Source organism: Neomonachus schauinslandi, chromosome 8 (assembly GCF_002201575.2).
Source record: "Neomonachus schauinslandi chromosome 8, ASM220157v2, whole genome shotgun sequence".
Classification (NCBI taxonomy): domain Eukaryota; kingdom Metazoa; phylum Chordata; class Mammalia; order Carnivora; family Phocidae; genus Neomonachus; species Neomonachus schauinslandi.
In genome coordinates, this window is record NC_058410.1 from 45,763,446 (window position 1) to 45,785,596 (window position 22,151).

General features: G+C 37.5%; 1 protein-coding gene across 2 annotated transcripts in view; it reads right to left on the minus strand.

Annotated features, from left to right (window-relative positions):
* NT5DC1 (5'-nucleotidase domain containing 1) overlaps positions 1 to 22,151 on the minus strand; it is a 143,059-nt gene that overhangs the window by 537 nt on the left and 120,371 nt on the right. The window contains exons 9-11 of one of the 2 annotated variants that reach the window (XM_021693308.2): positions 18,212 to 18,330; positions 16,939 to 17,091; positions 9,168 to 9,336 (exon numbers count right to left, since the gene is read on the minus strand). In XM_021693308.2, coding sequence (XP_021548983.1) covers positions 9,168 to 9,336; positions 16,939 to 17,091; positions 18,212 to 18,330 — 441 coding nt within the window. The remainder of the gene's footprint in view (positions 1 to 9,167; positions 9,337 to 16,938; positions 17,092 to 18,211; positions 18,331 to 22,151) is intronic. The other variant, XM_021693307.1, reaches the window with a different exon arrangement.

The following is a 22,151-nucleotide window of genomic DNA, read 5'->3' on the forward strand; positions in this document are numbered from 1 at the left end:
GTCACTGATAATAAAACTTATTTTTTAGAATTTCGTGATTTTAATTTCTTTTGTCACCTGGATAGGTTGCACCTAACATGAAGAGTATAGATGTTTTTCTCCATAAAATTTACAATAATTTAAGTCAAGATACATTTAGAAGTTTTATAAATCATCTTCAGAGATCTAACTAGTGAGTTTAATTTTAACATTCTCTGTACAAAAGTTAACACATAAAATAGGCATGCTCACCTAATTTTTTTTTTTAATTTAAAAGTCTCTCAGGCTCTACTCAGAGCATCATGTAACTGGTAAATGAGAACTAATAATCTTTTGGCCCCAGTAATAAGAGAGTTACTAAGAATAATTTTTGAATGCTTAGATAAATAAGGATTTTAATATACACAATGTGGCAGCTTTCTCCATATGATAATCATCTCTCTCTCTCTCTCTCTCTCACACACACACACACATACACTCTCACACACGTGCATGCACAGCCACAAGGGAAATTGAGAGAGAGAACATAAAATGCATACTTTATTGATGGGGAGACATTGTGACATCTTTAAATTTCTCAAAAGCTAGCCTTCAGATATCTTCTTCCCAAATTTCTTCCAAGGAAACATTACCAGAAATATTACAAGTAAAACGTTATGATATATGCCATGTTATGATACTCATTCCACATGCAGATGCTGGGCAATAATCCTTATTTCAAAAATGTCACAAGTAAAACATCATTTAGAAGTACTGAGTACTTTGAAAATGACACTAGCATAAAAATTATACTTTATATTAAATGCCAGTGAGAATCATCAAGTCCAAGTAGTTAATCCTTATGAGGAAAACATTAGTGCTAGAAATAGGGAAGCAGGAACACTGCCTGTCTGATGCCTAAGAAACCTAAGATGTTGTAAACAGAAAAACGTTCAATATTAGTGAATTTCATTGGTCTTGACTGCTCAGTTAGCTGTGGTATATTTTGAGCCACACATTAAAAAGGCATTGGAAAGTAAATTGCTAACACTGAGTTTCTAAAATCATATATCTGAGGTCTTGGATTTCTGATAAGCCACCAAAATGATATAGGCTAAGAGTTCAACCAGTTATCTTTTCCTGTCTTTCCTATACATTTGCTGAAGTAAATGTTTAGGTTTCTGCGTAGCTATTACTAAAAGGTTAAAAATGGTTACATTATCATGATCCTTATAAACCAATCATCATTATAATGTATATAGCTAGCAAGTGCAAACTTATACAGTCTATAAAAACGAGTCTTTGTATTTAAATGTCAATGAGATAACCAAACCTAACAAGATATTCATTAAGAAAGAAACATTTCATGACTACAAAAAGGTTTTAAGAGGCAAAGGGGGAGTATTTGTTTTTCACCTTCTATCTCACTTAAAGCAAACATTTTCTCTTCCAGGTAGCAGAAAAGATCTGTTAAGAAATCTGGGCATTTTATAACCAGGTGAGATCAGATGACTCTTCTATTAAAACAAGGATCTCCAGACTGGGGATTCAACAAGAGGGAAAGAATGGCATCTGTTACAAGAAAGTCATTTCTGGTGCTCTTTGGCAGAAAAGAGAAAGACAGACAAATCCTGAATTCTTATTTACCACAACAATATTCTATTAAACTCTGTGTATTAAATACACATCATATCAACCATATTAGCTAGCAATTAAATGAAGTGAGCCAAAATGAACAAATATTCTTGAACAGTAAGTTCAACCTAAAATATAACAGAAACAGAAAAACTCTGGATCTTTTTTTTTTTAAAAGCTATTAGCAGGATAACATGTATATAAAGATTCTATCCTCAACATGTCTGAAGCCATGGCCATCAGTATTTTTCTCCCAGCTATTTTTCTTACTTGAGAAATAAGGTAAATTACACAGTCGTATCCAACTTCACTGAATATGTTACTGAAATAATCAATTTCAAGTTTTCTGTGAGACAGAACTTCTTTATGAGAATGTGAACATAGCAGAGTGCTAACTTAGAGACTAACACTTTGCTTTCTAAGGAAGTATCCTGGACATCAAAATCAACAATTGAATATGACACATCAACTCTCTCCTTCTTTCACCACAAAAAATCGGTACATGTTTAGCTTTGTTTGACTGCTGTTAAGTCCTTAATATTTTCTCCTGAGAAAAGGTAGAAGACAAAAGCCCAGAGCCAAGTTCTTTTCCAGGGCGCTGTGGAAGAAAGCTTTTGGCAAATGAAAATGGGAGATGCACTAATGTTAATACTGCTTCTTTAAGGAGAGGTAATTACCCCCAGAAGATGGAGAGGGGGTTATTTTCTCATTCTTCGGAGAAATATTTAAATCCTAGAATAATGAAGATTCACTTTACTTTGACTTTCTTACTATTTCATAACCATATCCTATTGAACCAGTTTTTATCCACGTACTATTGCAATAATTCATTGGCTTTGATTATCACATTACTTTATTCTCTCACTATAAATTTGAATCACTTTGAAATAAAGGAAGAATGAAATAGAAAAACTGAAAATAATAGTTTAATTCTGGGCTAGCCCCTTCCTTCAAGTTACAAGTTCCATTTCTTTTACAGGGAAATTGTTTGTAAAAGGAAGAAATATATTTAGGTTATCTTTCTTTAATCTTAGGTGTTTAAGCATGGAACGAAATGAAAATTAAACTATTCTTTTGAAACTAATGAGAATGAGATATTATTTTAATGAGGATATACTGACATTGGATTTGTACGCTGGCATAGAGAATGGACTTTTTGGAAGGTTATATGTATTTTAGGGTTGTAATTATCATCATATCATCATCATCACCCTATCAATAATTCAGATAAATATTTTGCTTTACTTTCTCTCACATCCATCCTGTGAGAGAGGAAATGCAGCTTGCTATTATCCCCAATTCAAGAAAGAAGAATCTAAGGTTAGGGGGCGCCTGGGTGGCTCAGTCATTAAGCGTCTGCCTTCGGCTCAGGTCATGATCCCAGGGTCCTGGGATTGAACCCCACATTGGGCTCCCTGCTCCGCGGGAAGTCTGCTTCTCCCTCGCCCACTCCCCCAGCTTGTGTTCCCTCTCTCGCTGTGTCTTTCTCTGTCAAATAAATAAATACAATCTTTAAAAAAACAAAACAAAACAAAACAAAAACTTAAGTAGACTTCTGCTTATAAACTGGAGCTAGGACAACTAGGAAAGCTGAATAAAATATAAACATCAGGGTGAAGTCACTGGAGAGGCAACCTAAGACCTGAGAACCCAGTTCCTGGGAAGGCCTAGCAAGCAGAGAGTGAGCTGACATTCTGTCACAGCTTTTTCCTTCAGGCACCTGAATTCTTCCTGGAGGCAGGGGCAGTTAGAAGCAGCAAAACTAGCAGAGCTTTTGGCAGTCTTGAAGGGGTGCAGTCAAAAATTGAGGGGCTAAGAATCTGCGGTAAAGGAATGGGTGGAGAACCGGACTCAGCTGGTTTCCTCCTCAAGCGTGTTGCCAAATTCTGAGGGGAACTTCAGGCAACTAATGAGCAAAAACATATACCTCTGCAAAGCAGAGTGGATTTTTCAGCAGTTTCCTGGTTTTAAGAAAATGGAGGGATTTGGGCACCTGGGTGGCTCAGATGGTTAAGCGTCTGCCTTCGGCTCAGGTCATGATCCCAGGGTCCTGGGATCGAGTCCCGCATCGGGCTCCCGGGAGCCTGCTTCTCCCTCTGCCTCTCTCTCTCTGTCTCTCATGAATAAATAAATAAAGTCTTTAAAAAAAAAAAAAAGAAAATGGAGGGATTTAAGTTCTGACCTTAATCAGGGGCCCTGTGAATACCTCAGACTTTCAGATACATATTTCTGAGAACCGAATTTACTATTATGAAGTAATTCTCTTTCATGTTAATAATGGATTTTTTTCCTTAATGTCTATTTTGTTTCACATTATTGTAGCTAACTCTTTCTCTTAGTTACCATTAACATGGTATTAGCTCTTGCCATCTTTTGATATTCAAACTTTCTGTGTCCTTTCAGAGATGTCTTTTCTGAACAGCCCATAGTTGGGTTTCATTATTTCATTCAGGGCTTTAATCAGAGATTTTTGTCATCTATACTTAATATAATTACTCAGCTTTAAATCTGTCATCTTCCTGAATATTCTCCATACCTTGTTTATTTTTCATACTCTTTTCTTTCCATTTTTGTTTTCTTTTAGATTTTATCCTAGTATGTATCTCATTACAGTTTCTTTGGTAGTTATCCTAGAGATTACAACATGCATAATACCTAACATACTCTTATTCCTTACCATATAAGTTTGATATAATACAAGGATGCTAGGGCATTTTATTTTATTTTTTTTAAAGATTTTATTTATTTATTTGACAGACAGAGACACAGCGAGAGAGGGAACACAAGCAGGGGGAGTGGGAGAGGGCGAAGCAGGCTTCCCGCGGAGCAGGGAGCCCGATGCGAGGCTCGATCCCAGGACCCTGGGATCATGACCTGAGCCGAAGGCAGACGCTTAACGGCTGAGCCACCCAGGCGCCCCTGAGCCACCCAGGCGCCCCAGATGCTAGGGCATTTTAATTCCAACTGTCCCACTGCCATTGGCATCATTTAAAAATATATATATTTTAATTTAAATTTAATTAACATATACTGTCTTATTAGTTTTGGAGGTAGAATTTAGTGATTCACCAGCTGCATCTAATACCCAGTACTCATTACTTCAAGTGCCCTCCATAATGCCCATCACTCAGTTACCCCATCCCCATCCCCACCTCCCCTCTAGCAACCCTCAGTTTGTTTCCTATAGTTAAGAGTTTCTCATGGTTTGCCTCCCTCTTTGTTTTCATCTTATTTTTCCTTCCCTTCCCCTATGTTCATCTATTTTGTTTTCTTAAATTCCACATATGAGTGAAGTCACGTGGTATTTGTCTTTGACTTATTTTGCTTAGCATAATACCCTCTAGTTCCATCCATGTCTTTGCAAATGACAAGATTTCATTCTTTTTGATGGCTGAGTAGTGTTCCATTGTGTGTGTGTGTGTGTGTGTGTCTGTGTATATATATATACACACATATATATATATATACACAGACACACACCACATCTTTATCCATTCATCTGTTGATGGACATCTGGGCTCTTTCCATATTTTGGCTATTGTTGATAGTGCTGCTATAAACATTGGGGTGCATATGCCCCTTCGAATCACTATTTTTGTATCCTTTGGATAGATACCTAGGAGTGCAATGCTGGGTCATAGGGTAGCTCTATTTTTAACTTTTTGAGGAGCCTCCATACTGTTTTCCAGAGTGGCCACACCAGTGTGCATGCCCACCAACAGTGTCAGAGGGTCCCTCTTTCTCTGCATCCTCACCAACATCTATGTTTCCTGAGTTGTTCATTTTAGCCATTCTGACCAGTGTGAGGTCGTATCTCATTGTGGTTTGATTTGTATTTCCCTGATGCCAAGTGATGATGAATATTTTTTCATGTGTCTTTTGGCCATTTGTATGTCTTCTTTGGAGAAATGTCTGTTTGTGTCTTCTGCCCATTTCTTGACCAGATTTTTTGTTTTTTTGGGTATTGAGTTTGATAAGTTCTTTATAGATTTTGGATACTTTATCTGATAAGACATTTGCAAATATCTTCTCCCATTCTGTAGGTTGCCTTTTAGTTTTGTAGACTGTTTCTGTTGGTGTGCAAAAGCTTTTTATCTTGATGAAGTTCCAGTAGTTCATTTTTGCTTTTGTTTCCCTTGCCTTTGGAGACGTGTCTAGCAAGAAGTTGCTGTGGTTGAGGTCAAAGAGGTTGCTGCCTGTGTTCTCTACTCGGATTTTGATGGGTTCCTGTCTCACATTTAGGTCTTTCATCCATTTTGGGTTTATTTTTGTGTACGGTGTAAGAAAGTAGTTGAGTTTCATTCTTCTGCATGTGGCTGTTCAATTTTCCCAACACCATTTGTTGAAGAGACTGTCTTTTTTCCATTGGATATTCTTTCCTGCTTTGTCAAAGATTAGTTGATCATAGAGTTGAGGGTCCATTTCTGGGTTCCTATTTTGTTCCATTGATCTATGTGTCTGTTTTTGTGCCCGCACCACACTGTCTTGATGATTACAGCTTTGTAATACAGGTTGAAGTCTGGAACTGTGATGCCTCCAGCTTTGTTTTTTGTTTTTTTTTCAACATTACTTTGGCTATTCAGGGACTTTTCTGGTTCCATACAAATTTTAGGATTGTTTATTCTAGCTCTGTGAAAAATGCTGATGGCATTTTGATAGGGATTGAACTGAATGTATAGATTGATTTGAGTAGCATAGACATTTTAACAATATTTGTTCTTCCAATTCATGAGCATGGAATGTTTTTCCATTTCTTTGTGTCTTCCACCATTTCTTTCTTAAGTGTTCTATAGTTTTCAAGTACAGGTCCTTTACCTCTTTGGTTACATTTATTCCTAGGTATCTTATGGTTTTTGGTCCAATTGTACATGGGATCCATTCCTTGATTTCTCTTTCTTCTGCTTCACTGTTAGTGTATAGAAATGTAACTGATTTCTCTGTATTGATTTTATATACTGTGACTCTGTTGAATTTCTGTATCAGTTCTAGCAGTTTTTTGGTGGAGTCTTTCATGTTTTAAAATTCTTTCTTTAGGGGCAACTGGGTAGCTCAGTTGGTTAAGTGTCCGACTTTTGATTTTGGCTCAGGTCATGATCTCAGGGTTGTGAGATACAGGCCCATGTTGGGCTCCATGCTGGGTGTGGAGCCTGCTTAAGATTATCTCTCTCTTCCTCTGTCCCCATCCCCCAACGCCCACTCACCCACACATTCTCTCTCTCTCTCTCAAAATAAATAAATAAAAAAATAAAAATTAAAAAATTCTTTATTTAAAACTCTCAGGACTTTTAAAAAATTTTTCCAACAGAAATGTTCATTTAATTTATTCATATAGCTTATCCCTTTGTTGCTGTATATTCTTTCTTGCATCTTCAGTCTTCCAACAGGGATCATTCTTTCTTTTGCCTGAAGAACAGTACACTAGTATTTTCTTTAGTGTAGGTCTTCTAGAGATAAATTTCCTCCATTTTTGACTGTCTAAAAATACTTTTGTTGGGGTACCTGGGTGGCTCAGTCGGTTAAGCATCTGCTTTCGGCTCAGGTCATGGTCCCAGGGTCCTCGGATCGAGCCCCGCCATCGGGCTCCCTGCTCAGTGGGAAGCTTGCTTCTCCCTCTCCTACTCCCCCTGCTTGTGTTCCCTCTCTTGCTGTCTCTCTCTCTCTGTCAAATCAATCATTCAATAAATAAAAATCTTAAAAAAAAATAAAAAAAATACTTTTCTTTTATTCTTTAATGATATCTTTACTGGATGTTGACTACCATCAAGATTGATAGCCATTGTCTTTCAGCAATTTAAAGATACTGTTCTACTGTGTTGGCTTTTTTGTTTTTGGGAGAAGTCAGATGTCAGTCTAACTCTTACTCCTTTGAAATCAATGTTTTTAATTCTCTGGCTGCTTTTAATATTTCTTAATTATCTTTGGTTTTTAGCAGTTAACTTTGGATTTGTTTTTATTTATTTTGTTTCAGTTATTTGGACTTCTTACGCCTTTGGCTTATTTCTTTTCATCATTTTTGGAAAGTTGTAGCTATTGCTTCTGGCTTATTCTCTCATCTCCTGGGGTTTCCAATTATAGAAATCTTATTCCTTCTCAGTGTATCTCCTATGTTGCTTAGTCCCTCTTCTTTATCTTCCTTTTTTCTGTATCTTGCTTTTTTCTTTTTTTTTTCTTCATGCTTCATTCTGGATATTTTTTTTGGCCTGTCTTCCAGTGCACTAATTAACTTCTTTTTTTTGTAGTTTTTAATTTTATTATGTTATGTTAGTCACCATACAATACATCATTAGTTTTTGATGTAGTGATCCACGATCCATTGTTTTTGTATAACACCCAGCGCTCCATGCAGTATGTGCCCTCCTTAATACCCATCACCGGGCTAACCAATCCTCCCTCCCCCCTCCCCTCTAAAACCCTGTTTGTTTCTCAGGTCCATAGTCTCTCATGGTTCATCTCTCCCTCCGATTCCCCCCCTTCATTTTTCCCTTCCTTCTCCTAATGTCCTCCATGTTATTCCTTATGTTCCACAAATAAGTGAAACCATATGATAATTGACTTCCTCTGCTTAACTTATTTCACTTAGCATAATCTCCTCCAGTCCCATCCATGTTGATGTAAAAGTTGGGTATTCATCTTTTCTGATGGCTGAGTAATATTCCATTGTATATATGGACCACATCTTTATCCATTCATCTGTTGAAGGGCATCTCGGCTCTTTCCACAGTTTGGCTATTGTGGACATTGCTGCTATGAACACTAATTAACTTTTTAACTGTGTCTAATCTGCTTTAAACATCCATTAGTTTTTAATTTTGATTTTCTAATATTTCAAACGTCTATTCTCTTTATGTCTCTACTAAATTTCTCAGTCCTTTCTTTTCTGTACTTGGCCATAGTAAATTTCGTTCGTTCTTTCTTTTTTTTTAATTTTGTTATTTCTGTTAGTGTATAGTCTCATACCCGTGTGGGCCTAGCTATTTTTCATTATGTGCTGAACCTTATATTGTTTTTAGAAATAATATGAGTCCTAGACTGATGTTACCTTCCTCTAGAGAATATTCTCAATCCAGTTTTAGGGATTCAGCTGATCTAACACTGAGCTTTAGTTATCTTTAAGGTAAATTCAGGGTCTCAACACAGATTAAGAGAGTCCATCAGGTCACCCTCCTCTGGCAGACCTTACCTTCCACTTCCTATGCCTGTAGGCTCAGGAAGCTAATGAAAGGTCCATTTACTTTCCCTGGTGCCCTCTTTAGAATTAGCAAACACCAAACACTAAGGGAAAAGCAGCTCCAAAAGTCAGGTACACCTTACGTGGCTTCTTCAGGACCCTGTCCTGGTAATTTTTCCTTTTATCCTATGACTCCAAGCAGACTTAAAAAAAAAAAAATCCAGTTTTTGTAGTTGGCTCCAGGAGACAGGCAGGTCCTAATTACCTAGGTCGCCATAACCTAGGTGTATCCCAAGAAAAATAAATGCCATGGGAAGATTTTCTTCTTTCAAAGGCAAGAATTCTAGTACTTACAGTCATTACTGTTTAGTAACAGCTAAAGTTTTATAAGTATTTTTCTGCTTACCTGCTATTGCCTCAATACTTGGAATTGCAATAGTGCTGTAAGTACTGATTCTCTTACAAGACCATGTATAAACCAATGAGTCTTCTGTATTTTCCAGTCCCGAAACTGAATCAATAAAAAAAGAGCCCCACTTTTTAGATAATGTATTTAGAGGCTTTGCCTTTGATCCCTGAAACAAGAGAAGAATGAAACCTATGATTAATTTTCAGTGTCGTAAGTTTTTCCCCCATTAAGTAAATCAAATAGAAAAACTCTAGGAATTTCAGTAGTTTAGCTTTAACCAAACCAGATACTATATAAAAAGGAAAACAAAGCTTAGAAGTTCTTTCCTCCTCTGGGAGTACCTAGGTGGCTCAGCTGGTTAAGCATCTGACTCTTGACTTCTGCTCAGGTCATGATGTCAGTCAGGGTGGTGAGATCGAGCTCTGCATTGGGCTCTGTGCTGAGCATAGAGCCTGCTTAAGATTCTCTCTCTCCTTCTCCCTCTGCCAACCACCCCCCCTCCCACCCCGCCCAATGCTCTCTCCCTAAAAAAAAAATAAGAGTATCCTCCCCTGGTTTTGTTTGGGAACCCTTTCTCATCCTTTGGGATCTGGCCTGGATGCCATCTAGGACATTTTCCTTAACTGTCCCACTCTCAGGTAATCGATGAGGTCTTCTCCATTTTCCCACCCTGAGTTTATTCCTAATCTACTACTCATGCTAACTTTAAATTATCGTACTATTTAATTACTTTTCACTTCTGGCAGACAATGAACTATAGAAGATTAGGAACTTTCTTATATATTATTGTAACTTCAAGACTTAATGTCTAAGTCAGAGCAGGGATATAAAAATTGTAGACTAAAAGATTCATTAAAAAATACTTCTCAGTATTTTATGGATATGGAATAAAAGTAAGAATTGTAAAAACTCCCATCATATCCATATAATCTGGGTTATAAAATCTGTCATCTTTTAAATTTTTTTTTAAGATTTTATTTATTTATTTGTCAGAGAGAGATAACACAAGCAGGGGGAGCTGCAGGCAGAGGGTCCTGGGATCGAGTCCCGCATCGGACTCCTTGCTCAGCAGGGAGCCTGCTTCTCCCTCTGCCTGCCGCTCCCCCTGCTTGTACTCTCTCTCTCTGACAAATAAATAAATAAAATCTAAAAAAAAAAAAAAAAAGAAGGAACTGTGTGTGACTGAAGCAGAAGTCTCTGATATTCTTAGCAAAGAGGCTTGCATAAATTAAAAACAGTATATGTATATGCTGAACAAGAGAATGGTGTTAGACTGACTTTTTAATAATGAATGGTCTTATTAAGATATCTCTGCTAATCCAATAAGCTCTTATGTTTGACACTTGTGATAAAAATTTTGAGTATTGCTCTGAAAAATTTGTATGTATATGTACACACATACACAGAGCTACCAAATCTTATTTCTCAATTACAGTGTAAGTAGATTTAATTAAGGATGAATCTATATAAGAGAGAGTATTATACATATGGAAACTAAGTTATATTGGATCTCTCTTTCTCTCCATACTTATATAAATTAGAAATGATCCATTTACAGTCTTGAAAAAGGAAAAAAAAAGAACGTGTATGAATAATCATGTTAGGGTCACTGACCACCATGGAAAAGTAAGAAGTTTTCAAGAAAGACAAAAAGTCCTGAATAAAACCAGTTTCCTCTACCTAACTTGTAACTTATTTTTATTGACAAGATTAACTACAAAAGAGCACTGAGAAAAAAACCTAACAAAAAAAATGTCTCATAGAAAGTAATTTGAAAGAATCTAACTCCAAACTCATTATACCTTTTATGAGAATAAAAGAGAAAATGTTTTCAAAGCAGTGGTATTCAAATATTTACTATTACTATAGATAAAACTGAAAAATTACATAGCTGCAGCAGTCGCCAAAATAGTCAAATCATCGAAGTCAAGTAACATTTCCATTACCTGGTGAACAGGCTTTGAGTAGACTACATTTTTTGAAAAGGAATAATATTTCCTTATGAACTATCCTTCATCTTAAGTGGGAACTGGATTTTTAAAAAAAAATGGTCAATTGGTTTTAATCTAAAAACTACCCCAAACACAGCAATCTAGAAGGGTAAATTTTTTCCCCCACACTTAACTCCCTAATTTTATTATTATTATTTTGTCTAATGGGTAGTTAAAAAACAACTTGGTCTAATTTTCTTATTTTTTTTTTTTTTTTTTTTATTTATTTGCGAGAGAGAGAATGAGAGACAGAGAACATGAGAGGGAGGAGGGTCAGAGGGAGAAGCAGACTCCCTGCCGAGCAGGGAGCCCGATGCGGGACTCGATCCCGGGACTCCAGGATCATGACCTGAGCCGAAGGCAGTCACTTAACCAACTGAGCCACCCAGGTGCCCTCTTATTTGGTTTTTTTTTTGGAAGATTTTTTTAGAAGGGAATGAGGACACAATTATTATTTATCACTTTCAATGTATCTGGAACATAAAGCCAACAAACTGATACAAATTCTAATTACTGGTTCTTTTAAAAAATATGCTTTATTTTTTAGCTACCCACTGGAGTACTGAGAGAGAAGTATGTCTAGTAGGCCTAACCACAGTCCCTGCCCCAGATATACTCTTCATTCTGGGAATTTCTAAAGGATAGTGGTTATGTTCCAGGCATAATTCTTTTTTTTTAAGTTTTATTTATTCAAGTAATCTCTACACCCAATGTGGGGCTTGAACTCGCGACCCCGAGACCAGAGTGTCATGCTCTTCTGAATGAGTCAGCCAGGTGCACCGGAGGCGTAATTCTTAACAAAACAGTGTTTGTTTCTGACTGAAATGCCAAATAACTGTTTACTAAAATAAAGATTAAAGTTTATTTCATTATAGTACAGAGTTGTCTAATGGAGTGAAGCTTTAGTGAACAATATTCATCCCAGTTTATGTTTTTCTAATCTAACTCGTAGAAATGTATCTCAGACTATTTTATTAGTAAATCAATTTAAAAATCCAGACTTTTATCAATCTGATTGCTTGCAGGTGGTATCAATATCACCATTGTTTTAATTTGTGCTTCATGGATTACTAGTGAGGATAGGTATCTCCTCCTGTGTAAGCTTTCCCTGTCAGTCAACTGCTGGATACCTTTTCCAGTTTCTTACTTCAACAGATATAAATTCACTGTTGGTTTTTATTAGGTTCAACCATAATAAAGTCCTGATGTTCAACTATTTTAGACATACGAAAAAGGGCAATTTCATAAGGTTCCATCTAGATGGATGTTGTAAGACCCTTTGCCCTGTCTTTTACCCACTGGTTAACAGTATTCCAGGTATCTTGAACAAAAATATTTAATAATGATACAAAGTCATTTTTTTTTTCTATTTGTAAAAGATTTTATTTATTTGTCAGAGAGAGAGAGAGAGAGAGACAGAGAATAAGCACAAGCAGGGGGAGAGGCAGGCAGAGGGAGAAGCAGGCTCCGTGCGTAGCAAGGAGCCCGATGCAGGACATGATCCCAGGACCCCAGGATCATGACCTGAGCCGAAGGCAGACGCTTAACGACTGAGCCACCCAGGCGCCTCTGATTCTTTTAAGAGAGAGAGAGAGAATGCAAGCGGGGAGGGGCAGAGGGAGAGGGAGACAGAGAATGTTAAGCATCTCTACACCCAGTGTGGGGCCTGACACGGGGCTCGATCTCATGACCCTGAGATCATGACCTGAGTTGAAATCAAGAGTCAGCCACTTAACTGACTGAGCCACCCACATGCCCCAAGCTATTGATTTTTTTTTTTAAGATTTTATTTATTTATTTATTTGACAGAGAGAGAGAGCATAAACAGGGGAAGCGGAAGAGGGAGAAGCAAGCTCCCTGCTGAGCAGGGAGCCTGATGCAGGACTCGATCCCAGCACCCTGGGATCATGACCTGAGCTGAAGGCAGACGCTTAACCATCTGAGCCACCCAGGCGCCCAAGCTATTGATTTCTGAATACTGATTTGGATCCAGCATTTTCACAACTCTCTTCTTAGTTATAATAGTTGGCTGATTTCCTAAGGTGGTCTATGCTAATGACCATACAACTCTGAAATAATCACAATTTTGTATCTTCTAACCCTAATTCCGTATTTCTTTTTCTTGTGGTGTTGGCCACCGCTCTGTTACACAATATAATTAATAACAGATATCCTTTGTCTAGCTCAGAACCTTGAAGAGCATGTGTCTCCATTAAGTATGGCTTTTTTTCCTCATTAAATTTTTCCATTACAGATTCTATTCTCACTGGGTTTTGTTGGATAGCGTTTCTCTAGTAAAAGGCTGGCCCCTTCTGGTTTGCTGAGAATTTCCATCATTAAAATGAATTATTTTGGCACCTAAATTTCATAATATGTTACTCTAAAAAGCTGAAGAATACATTTTTATTTGTTTTGAGTTAAAATGAAGAAACAGATGAGAACAGTAATGAAGGAAGCTAAAGAGGAGAGCTCCCTTTGGAGGCTAATCTTATGAGATTTAAGACTATCCAAGTAATTCCAAGATTAATGAAGTGACTTTTATTTCCCAAAACAAAGATAAATGGAAACAAATTATTCTTCCTTAATCTCTCTCCTTAACTAGGTTTACTTTAATTATTAAAATGGGCCATTTTTGCTTATCTGTTATGCTCCAATATAGTAGAGTGGATAATCAACAGATGCAGTAAGATTTTCGAAAAAAATTTCTTATTTAAGCCTTTAGAGTGCCATTTGAGATATTCTCTGTCCTTATCTTGAGTTTCCTGTCACAAATGAAGGGAAGTAAAAGTGACCTTCACATTCCAGATGGTTTTATGGAGGGTGAAATTACTGTAACTATCCGAGAAACTGAATTCAAGCCTAAGTGAAACAAAATGCTAATCTCTACAGAATGTAGTAAATGTTTTTGTTCAGTGAGTGCATCAATCCTGAAATGATCTGATTTGTTTTTAAATTATACTGTTAGAAGTTCACGTAAGCTGCATAAAATTCACTAGAACAAGGAATTAAATCCCTTTGCATTCAGGTTTTGTACTCACTAAAACACTGCATGTGATATATATTCTGTGTATGACACTTGGTTAGAAAAATGAAATGACATTTTTCTTAATAATTACAAAATCAACAGAAGAACCCTCACAAGATGCTTTCTGTTTAGCTCTCTTTATGGACTGTTTCCCTCCTCCTATAGCAACTGAGGATGTCTGTATTCCTGTCTCCTCCACAGGGAAGCAGGAAAGAATCTGAATTCTCATGACATGCTGTACTTATACCAGGCTTTGATGTGCTGATGGAAAAAGTGTTCTGTGTATACGAATACAGGGGAACTTAACTATGAAAGCAGTCTGGCTTTTAGAAGTCGTGGTCCTAGGTTGTGTTAGAAGATAATTAAAAAAAAAAACCCACAATTTTTTTTTTTTAAGATTTTTTATTTTTTATTAGAGAGAGAGTACAAGCAGGGGGAGCGGCAGGTAGAGGGAGAAGGAGAAGCAGGCTCCCCACTCAGCAGGGAGCCCAATGTGGGGCTCGATCCCAGGACCCTGGAATCATGACCTGGGCCGAAGGCAGCCGTTTAACCGACTGAGCCACCCAGGCGCCCCACCCACAATTGTTTTTAATAAATTTTAAATCTGCTTTTAAATACAAGCAGAAAGATGTATGATTAGAAGATTGTCCTTAAAGTAGAGAAAACTAAGTTGTCCTGAAACATTTGCTAAGGATGAGCCCATCAATACAAATACTGCCTCAAAACAAACTACAAAAACATGGTGGCATTCAGTCTGACCAGGATAACTTTGGAGTCAAGTTGCACAAGAATACTTTGCTTTTTCAACATAATGCTTTAGGCCACAGCTGGGAATCCTGCAGCAAAACACCTGCCTCAGACCCCAGCAGAACAGGGGAATCCATCTGCCACAACTCCACTTTTCCTGGAATCTTAACAGTATGAGATGGGAAGACAGTTCAGGGCTAAAACTGGAACCTTCTGAGGGCTTTATTCTAACCTTGTCACTCGGCCAAACCATCCTGTTCCTTGCTTCCTCGTTCATGTTCAGTGGAGCAGGGTGGGTTGGGGAGGTAGAGTTTGATAGGAAAGGGACATTATTCCAATTTTGTCTTAGGAAATAAAATTTTCAAGCTGTTGACGCATCATTTCCTGTCTAAAAGTCAATTATGAACTCTGTTCATGTGTTTATAACTAATTAACAAGAGAAAGGGGTCATGGGAAAAGGATGGGCTACTGTTTATTATAAATGTTGGAGGAAACTTTCCCATGGATTCTTCATTTTCTTAATACAGTAACTGTAATTCTCAAATCATTCTGAAGAAACCAAATCTCCTAATTTCTCTTTAGTGAAAACCTTCTCCAAAGTCACTCAGGATAGAAGGCCTACCTCCTATAAGACTGCTTTAAAGCTCTTCCTAACTCAAATAGTCCAAAGAACTTCCAATGTCATGTTGAAGACTAAATGCTACTCAATGGAAACATCTAACATCTAACATTTTGTTGGGTCTACTTATAGTTATTATTACTTTTTAAATAAATAGACTTTAGGTTTACAGATAAACAGAGCAGATAGTACAGAAAGTCCTCATACATCTGTCCCCCTCCTGCCTCCCCTTTCCCCCACTGTCTCTCCTATTATTAACATTTGTTATCACGAATTAACCAGTACTAATGAAAGTCTGTAGTTTACATTAGGGTTAACATTTTATGTTGGATAGTTCTTTGGGTTCTGACAAATGCATAATGTCATGTTTCCACCATTACAGTATCATGCAGAAGAGTTTTACGACCATAAAAATCCCTTGCGCTCCATTTATTCACCTTCCTCCCTCCTGAACCGCTGGCACCACTGGTCTTTTTATTTTCTGTAGTTTTGCCTTTTCTAGAATGTCCTATAGCTGAAATCATACAATATATAGTCTTTTTAGATTGGTTTCTTTCACTTAGTAGTATGCCCTTTAGGTTCCTCCATGTCTCTGTGTGGCTTAATAGCTCATTTCTTTTTATTGTTATTTTTTGTTTCTTGACTTGAGTTTTTCCTTCTTTATCTGTTCCACTGGCATGAATTTAGAAATGCATATTATTTGCTGATCTTTCTTCTTTTTTGCTTTTATATACTATTTACCCTTTTCAGATTTATGACATATTTTACCTCAAGTTTTCACCTAAGTTTTATTCTTGGCAGCTCAGGAGCAAGTCTAAAGGAGCTACCAATTTATTAACTTATACTCATGAAGAAAGAGCAGAAGAGCTTTCATGGCCAAGCAAAAGAGACATAGGGTATGACTATAGTGAGTCAGGATCTGGTTGCCTCAGCATTAGCCAAAAAACACCCATGGTGTCATAGCACTTGATGAAAGCAAGAGAGCTGGGAAGACAGATGGTCAGTGTCATCTTGGCATTATTTAAAAATTATCAACAAGATTAAAAACAGAGCTGAGGGACGCCTGGGTGGCTCAGTCGGTTAAGCGTCTGCCTTCGGCTCAGGTCATGATCCCAGGGTCCTGGGATCGAGTCCCGCATCGGGCTCCCTGCTCCGCGGGGAGCCTGCTTCTCCCTCTGCCTCTGCCTCTCTCTCTCTCTCTCATGAATAAATAAATAAAATCTTTAAAAAAATAAATAAATAAAATAAAAATAAAAACAGAGCTGAGATAGCAAGAAGATCACTATAAGTGCCAACAGATTTCGTCGCTCTTGGCACAAGCACTTTTTAAGATATGTCAAACATAAAGGTTGTTCCTTCCAGGGAAGAGCTGAAGGAAACCCTTACCTCATATTTTCCTTTCTTCTCTAGAGGCTCTGATTCTTCAGGCTTCCTGTCTCCGTCCCCTCTGAGCTCTTCCAGGATGAGAACTGTCTCCCAATTACTATAATGACGGGCTGGGAAAATGTCTGAATGCATGCTGTCACCAAAGTAAACGACCTGCAAGTCAGATAGCTAATTCTATTTGAGGCATGAGAACTGTGAAAGAAAGTGATGTTCACTTCATGAAACAGAAAAAAAATTCCTCAATACCTATTAGAATAGGACGAAAGTTACATAAACATCTTAAGCTTCCTTGACTACCTCACAGGCGACTGTCAACTTGCCCCCTTTGGTTTGTGGGGCACCAGGTTTGCTGTAAGAATTGACACAGTGCATTTGCAGGCCGAAGAAAGGCAGAGGCTGATTTTATTCAGTTTCCTGAAGAAGCCAGAGTCTATATGTTTACAGTTAAAGCTGCCTTTAGAATTGAAGAACTGGTGGAGAAGTAGAGATGACTTGTTACAATGGGTTATATTCGCAGGAGTACACATCACAACTGCTTTTCCAAGAGTTTCTGGGACCTACCCAGACTGGCTGAAACAATCTGACGGGGGTGGGGGGGTGAGGTTGGGCAAGTAGACTCTGGGAGGCTCCCCAGGTATTCTGAGGCAAAGCCCCATAGATCTAATCCATACCCCTCAATTTACATTTACCTGAGAAAACGATAAGGGAATATGAACTAGAACCTCCAAGTCAGGATGCTCTATTAAACCCCTCAAGAGTTCCCAGGGGGCTATGGCAATGTGGGAGCCGATGGAGCAGGCGTCAGTTACCCACAATCTCTCTGGTAAACATTGTTTAGAAGAAAGTGTCCTGCTATAAAAAATGCACCAATGTCCAACATCAACAATGTGACCAGGATATCAAAAGCAAGCGTGTCTTTAGGCTAGTGTGTGGTGTAATTTCAATTAATGTTTGTTTTACATATAAAATTCGTTTGATGGACTGTTATCACGATATTATTCCTCAGGTATCCCACACACTAATCCAGTGTATCCCCTAGAACCGTGGCTCCCTGCTTGGAATCTTTGCTCTTCTCTGTTACAGATAAAGGTCCAGCCTAGATCACAGAGAGAAGGCTTATTTAAGCAGAAGAGGTAAAAGATTGGCAGATAGGCAGAGGTAGATGATTTCCCCATAGATAACTAAGCTGAATGCATTTAGAATTACGGTTTTAATTTATAATGGTTCATGTCTGCAAGTGGGCCTCAAGAACCCCACCTCAATCAGAAAATACCTTGGGTTCATTTTTGCCAGTCATTTTCTTCAGAAGTTCATAAAGGTGGACAGCGTTCCCTTGAGAGTACCAGCCAGGTTTATCAAGAGATGGCAGTGCTTCCTGCTCCTCATCATTTTCTGAAAATAGAGTTTGACAATCATATACCTTTTAACCAAGTGAGAGCACCCATTTGGGCAGACCGCACCGCACATGGCTACAGGGTATGTACGAAATGGAACCATGTGGGGACAGGCGCTAGCATTCAGTGAGCACCTATGTCATTACAGGTCCTTCGTGGAGATCTTGACCCACAGATCTATCATTTTTCATATATATAGGATTTTTCAAATGATCTTTTTAGAGCAGTTTTAGGTCAGCAGCAAAACTGAGAGGTCCAGAGATTTCCACTATACCCCCTGGCTCTGCACATGCATGGCCTCCCCCATTATTGGTGATAATAATGTGTCAATGTAGGTTCATCCACTGAAACAAATGTACTACTCTGTGGGGAGGATGTTAATAATGGGGGAGGTATATATTATTTCATCCTCACAGCAAGCCTCTTATTTGAGGAAAAGGAAGATCAGGGAAGTTATTTTGCTCAAGATCTCAAAGCTGGCAAGTAATTTATTATTAACCAAACTCCACAGTTTACCTTAGGACTTCAAAATGGGGCTAGAAGACCAGAGGGTAAGACAGAACCATAAACCATTCTAAATTTGGATTCCTGGACCTGGATATGGCTCATGGATACAACTATAAACAAATACAACTATAGCAAAAGAGAAATTTTTATCTGGTATCCTCCTATAATGCTCAAATGCAGTGCTGTTTATTCCCCTCCATTATATTAAGAATAGGTCAGCAATGGATTAAAAAAAAAAAAAAGGTAGACTTTAGAATGCATTTTGAACTTCATTTTATAAAGTTTATTGTTTTTACAATCTCCCTCAGATTGATAAAACAGCGCTATACTATGAAAAATGCAAACCAGTATTATTTTCATACAAGTCAATTATGTTACAGCTTTAATTTAAAACATTTTTTTTTTTTTGGACTGGGTAGAATGCATTAATTTAAGAACTCTTCCTATGAAAATATATATTCAGAAAAATTTTTTGTACCTAAGTTCTGTAAGATGTCCAAATTATTCCTCAAATCTTCTAACTTAATGATTAATGGATGTTTGGGTTATAACCATGAAGGAGAAAAAAACTCATACACCAAAGTTCAAACTTGTTCCTGTAACATACACATTCCCCCAAAACTGACTGAATAAAATTAGGAAACAGATAAGGGTTGGACAGAGAGATGGAAGAGCAATCAATTAAAGCAATTAGTAAATCAAACTTTTTATTTTCTTACTGTAAGAGCATATAGACAAGAAAAGTAAAAACACAAAATGGTAAAATTTTAGTAAAAGAGATCCAAAATAACTATGGGGAAATAACACAGTTAAGGCTACGGCTAACAATCTTAAACAAAGGTAAGTTCTGTAACTTACCTTAGATAAGAAAATCTTGCCACAGAGAACAAGAATTTTGTTAAGAAGAGTTTTGTGTACCTGTGCATGACCACTGACCTCAGCCCACAGCTGCCTGAATGTGGCTCACATGGCCGCTCACACCTGTTCCCCCAACTCCCAATGTGCTTGGTGTTACTATCTTAATGTTTAAGTAGTATGTATTTATGTGATTTTTTTTTGAATCGGTAATATACTTACATATATCAAAAGTCCCATTTTTGAACTCTCTCTGCTATGCACTTACCTGTTCTACAGAAAGGTAACCACTCTTTTATGCAGATAAAGCAAATATTTACTCCTTTCCTCTCCCTTTTAAAAAACACATTTACTGGGGTATAACTGATATACAATGAACTGCACATATTGCCAGCATACAATGTGATGAGTTTTGGCATATGTAATACCTGTTAGGAGCTGAACTGTGCTCCCCTCAAATTCATACGTGGAAGCCCTAACCCCTGGTATCTCAGAATAATTCAGAATGTGGCTGTACTTGAAGACAGGGCCTTTGAAGAGGTGATCAAGTTAAAATGCGGCCATTAGGGTGGGCCTAATCCAATACGACTGGTGTCCACATAAGAACTGATTACGACACATAATTAGGTGATTAGGACACAGAAGGAAGACCATGTGATGACAATAGGGAGAAGATGCATATCTACAAGCGAAGAAGAGAGGCCTCAGAAGAAACCAATCCTGCTGACACCTTGATCTCAGACTTCTAGCCTCCAGAAGTAAGAGAAAATATATTTATAGTGTTTAAGCCCTCCGTCTGTGGTTTATTGTTACAACAGCAGTCTTGGCAATTAATATTATACCCATGAACCCTCTCATTTAAATGCAAATATTGGCACACTTTTCTGCAATGTGATTTTTTAAAACTTCTCTAGATAATACATTGCAATCTGCTTAGTTTTTAAAATAGGAGCATGTTCAATAATTAATAGTCATCTATTGGTAGATATGAGATGTTGCCATTCTTTTTGTTGTTATAAGGAAAATGTTACAAACATGAGAGTATCCTCACAGCCTGGTGGGATCAAATAGACTGACCTGGAAAAAACTCATTTTCTTTTTTTCTTTCAACTCTTTATTTCAACTATATTTTACAGAACACTTTAGGTATGAGGTATATAGCAGTGAACTAGATGGCCCAGGCCCCTGTCTTTAGGATGCTTATATTCTGGTAGCAATCTCTGACTTGCTAGAGGTTTACTAAACAATGACTTATAATTAAAAATATATTTAGAATTCTTTTGATTCCTTGAACTCCTTCCTATATTATGTGGACCTGACTGGACAGTGCATATTTACTTTTATATATCCCTTCTTCATTTTTGAGTTAGAATTTTTTCCTCCAATTGTACATTTTTATACACACTTTCTCCATTTTTTTTTTTCCTTGGCATGGGCGATGAGACATTTTTTAAATGTTTTTTTTAAAGTTTATTTTTTTAAGTAAGCTCCAGGCCCAATGTGGGGCTTGAACTCATGGCCCCGAGATCAAGAGTCACCTGCTTTACCCACTGAGCCAGCCAGGTGCCCCCAATAAGACATTTTTAAAGTAAAATGTCGGCTAAAATGCTTGTCTGTGTTGGGAGCCATAAAAAGGAAATTACATATTAAGAGAAATAAATACTTCACCAGTAAGTTGGAGCAAATTTAATAGCATATCTACTTATCTACTCTGGTTTTGAGGGTTTACTATTCATTTGATACTCCTAATTCTTTAATAACTAATAGCAGTTAATTCAAAGTCTTTTCCTTTAGTTTAAATATTCTTTTTTTTTTTTTTTTTAAGATTTTATTAATTATTTGTCAGAGAGTGAGTGAGAAAGCACAAGCAGGGGGAGTAGCCGGCAGAGGGAGAAGCAGGCTCCCCAGTGAGCAACATTCTTAACTACCTAGCTCGTTTCCATACCTAATATGCTGGGACGTTTATTTCTTTTCAGAATAACAATCTTCAGTTAACTGCACTAAGACATTCTCTCTTGGGGTTACTAAAATCTGTCATTGGTGATCTGACCAGTAGCATCTGCCTCACCAGAAAATTTGTTTAGAATGCAGAATCTAAGGTTATACCCAGACCTACTGAATCAGAATCTCCATTCTAACAGGATCCCTAGGTGGTGTGAGTGTACATTATAGTCTGCGAAATACTGATCTATTTCCTGAGAGAACAGCAGGAACAAAAACCTGATAGAGGAATAGAAGGTGTTCATTCTGGCAAGAATAGACTAATGGGCATCTCTGCAGGGAGCAGAGTGAAGATGAAAAGGTAATTTAGCAACCAGATTTTGGAATTTGCCTTAGGATGCTACATGGAGTGGGGAGCCAAGGAGATTCTGTGTGCATGTGATTAACTATACAGTATGTACAGTATGCCTAACAGTAATAAGTGAATTACATAAAATATATTTAAAGGAAGTGACA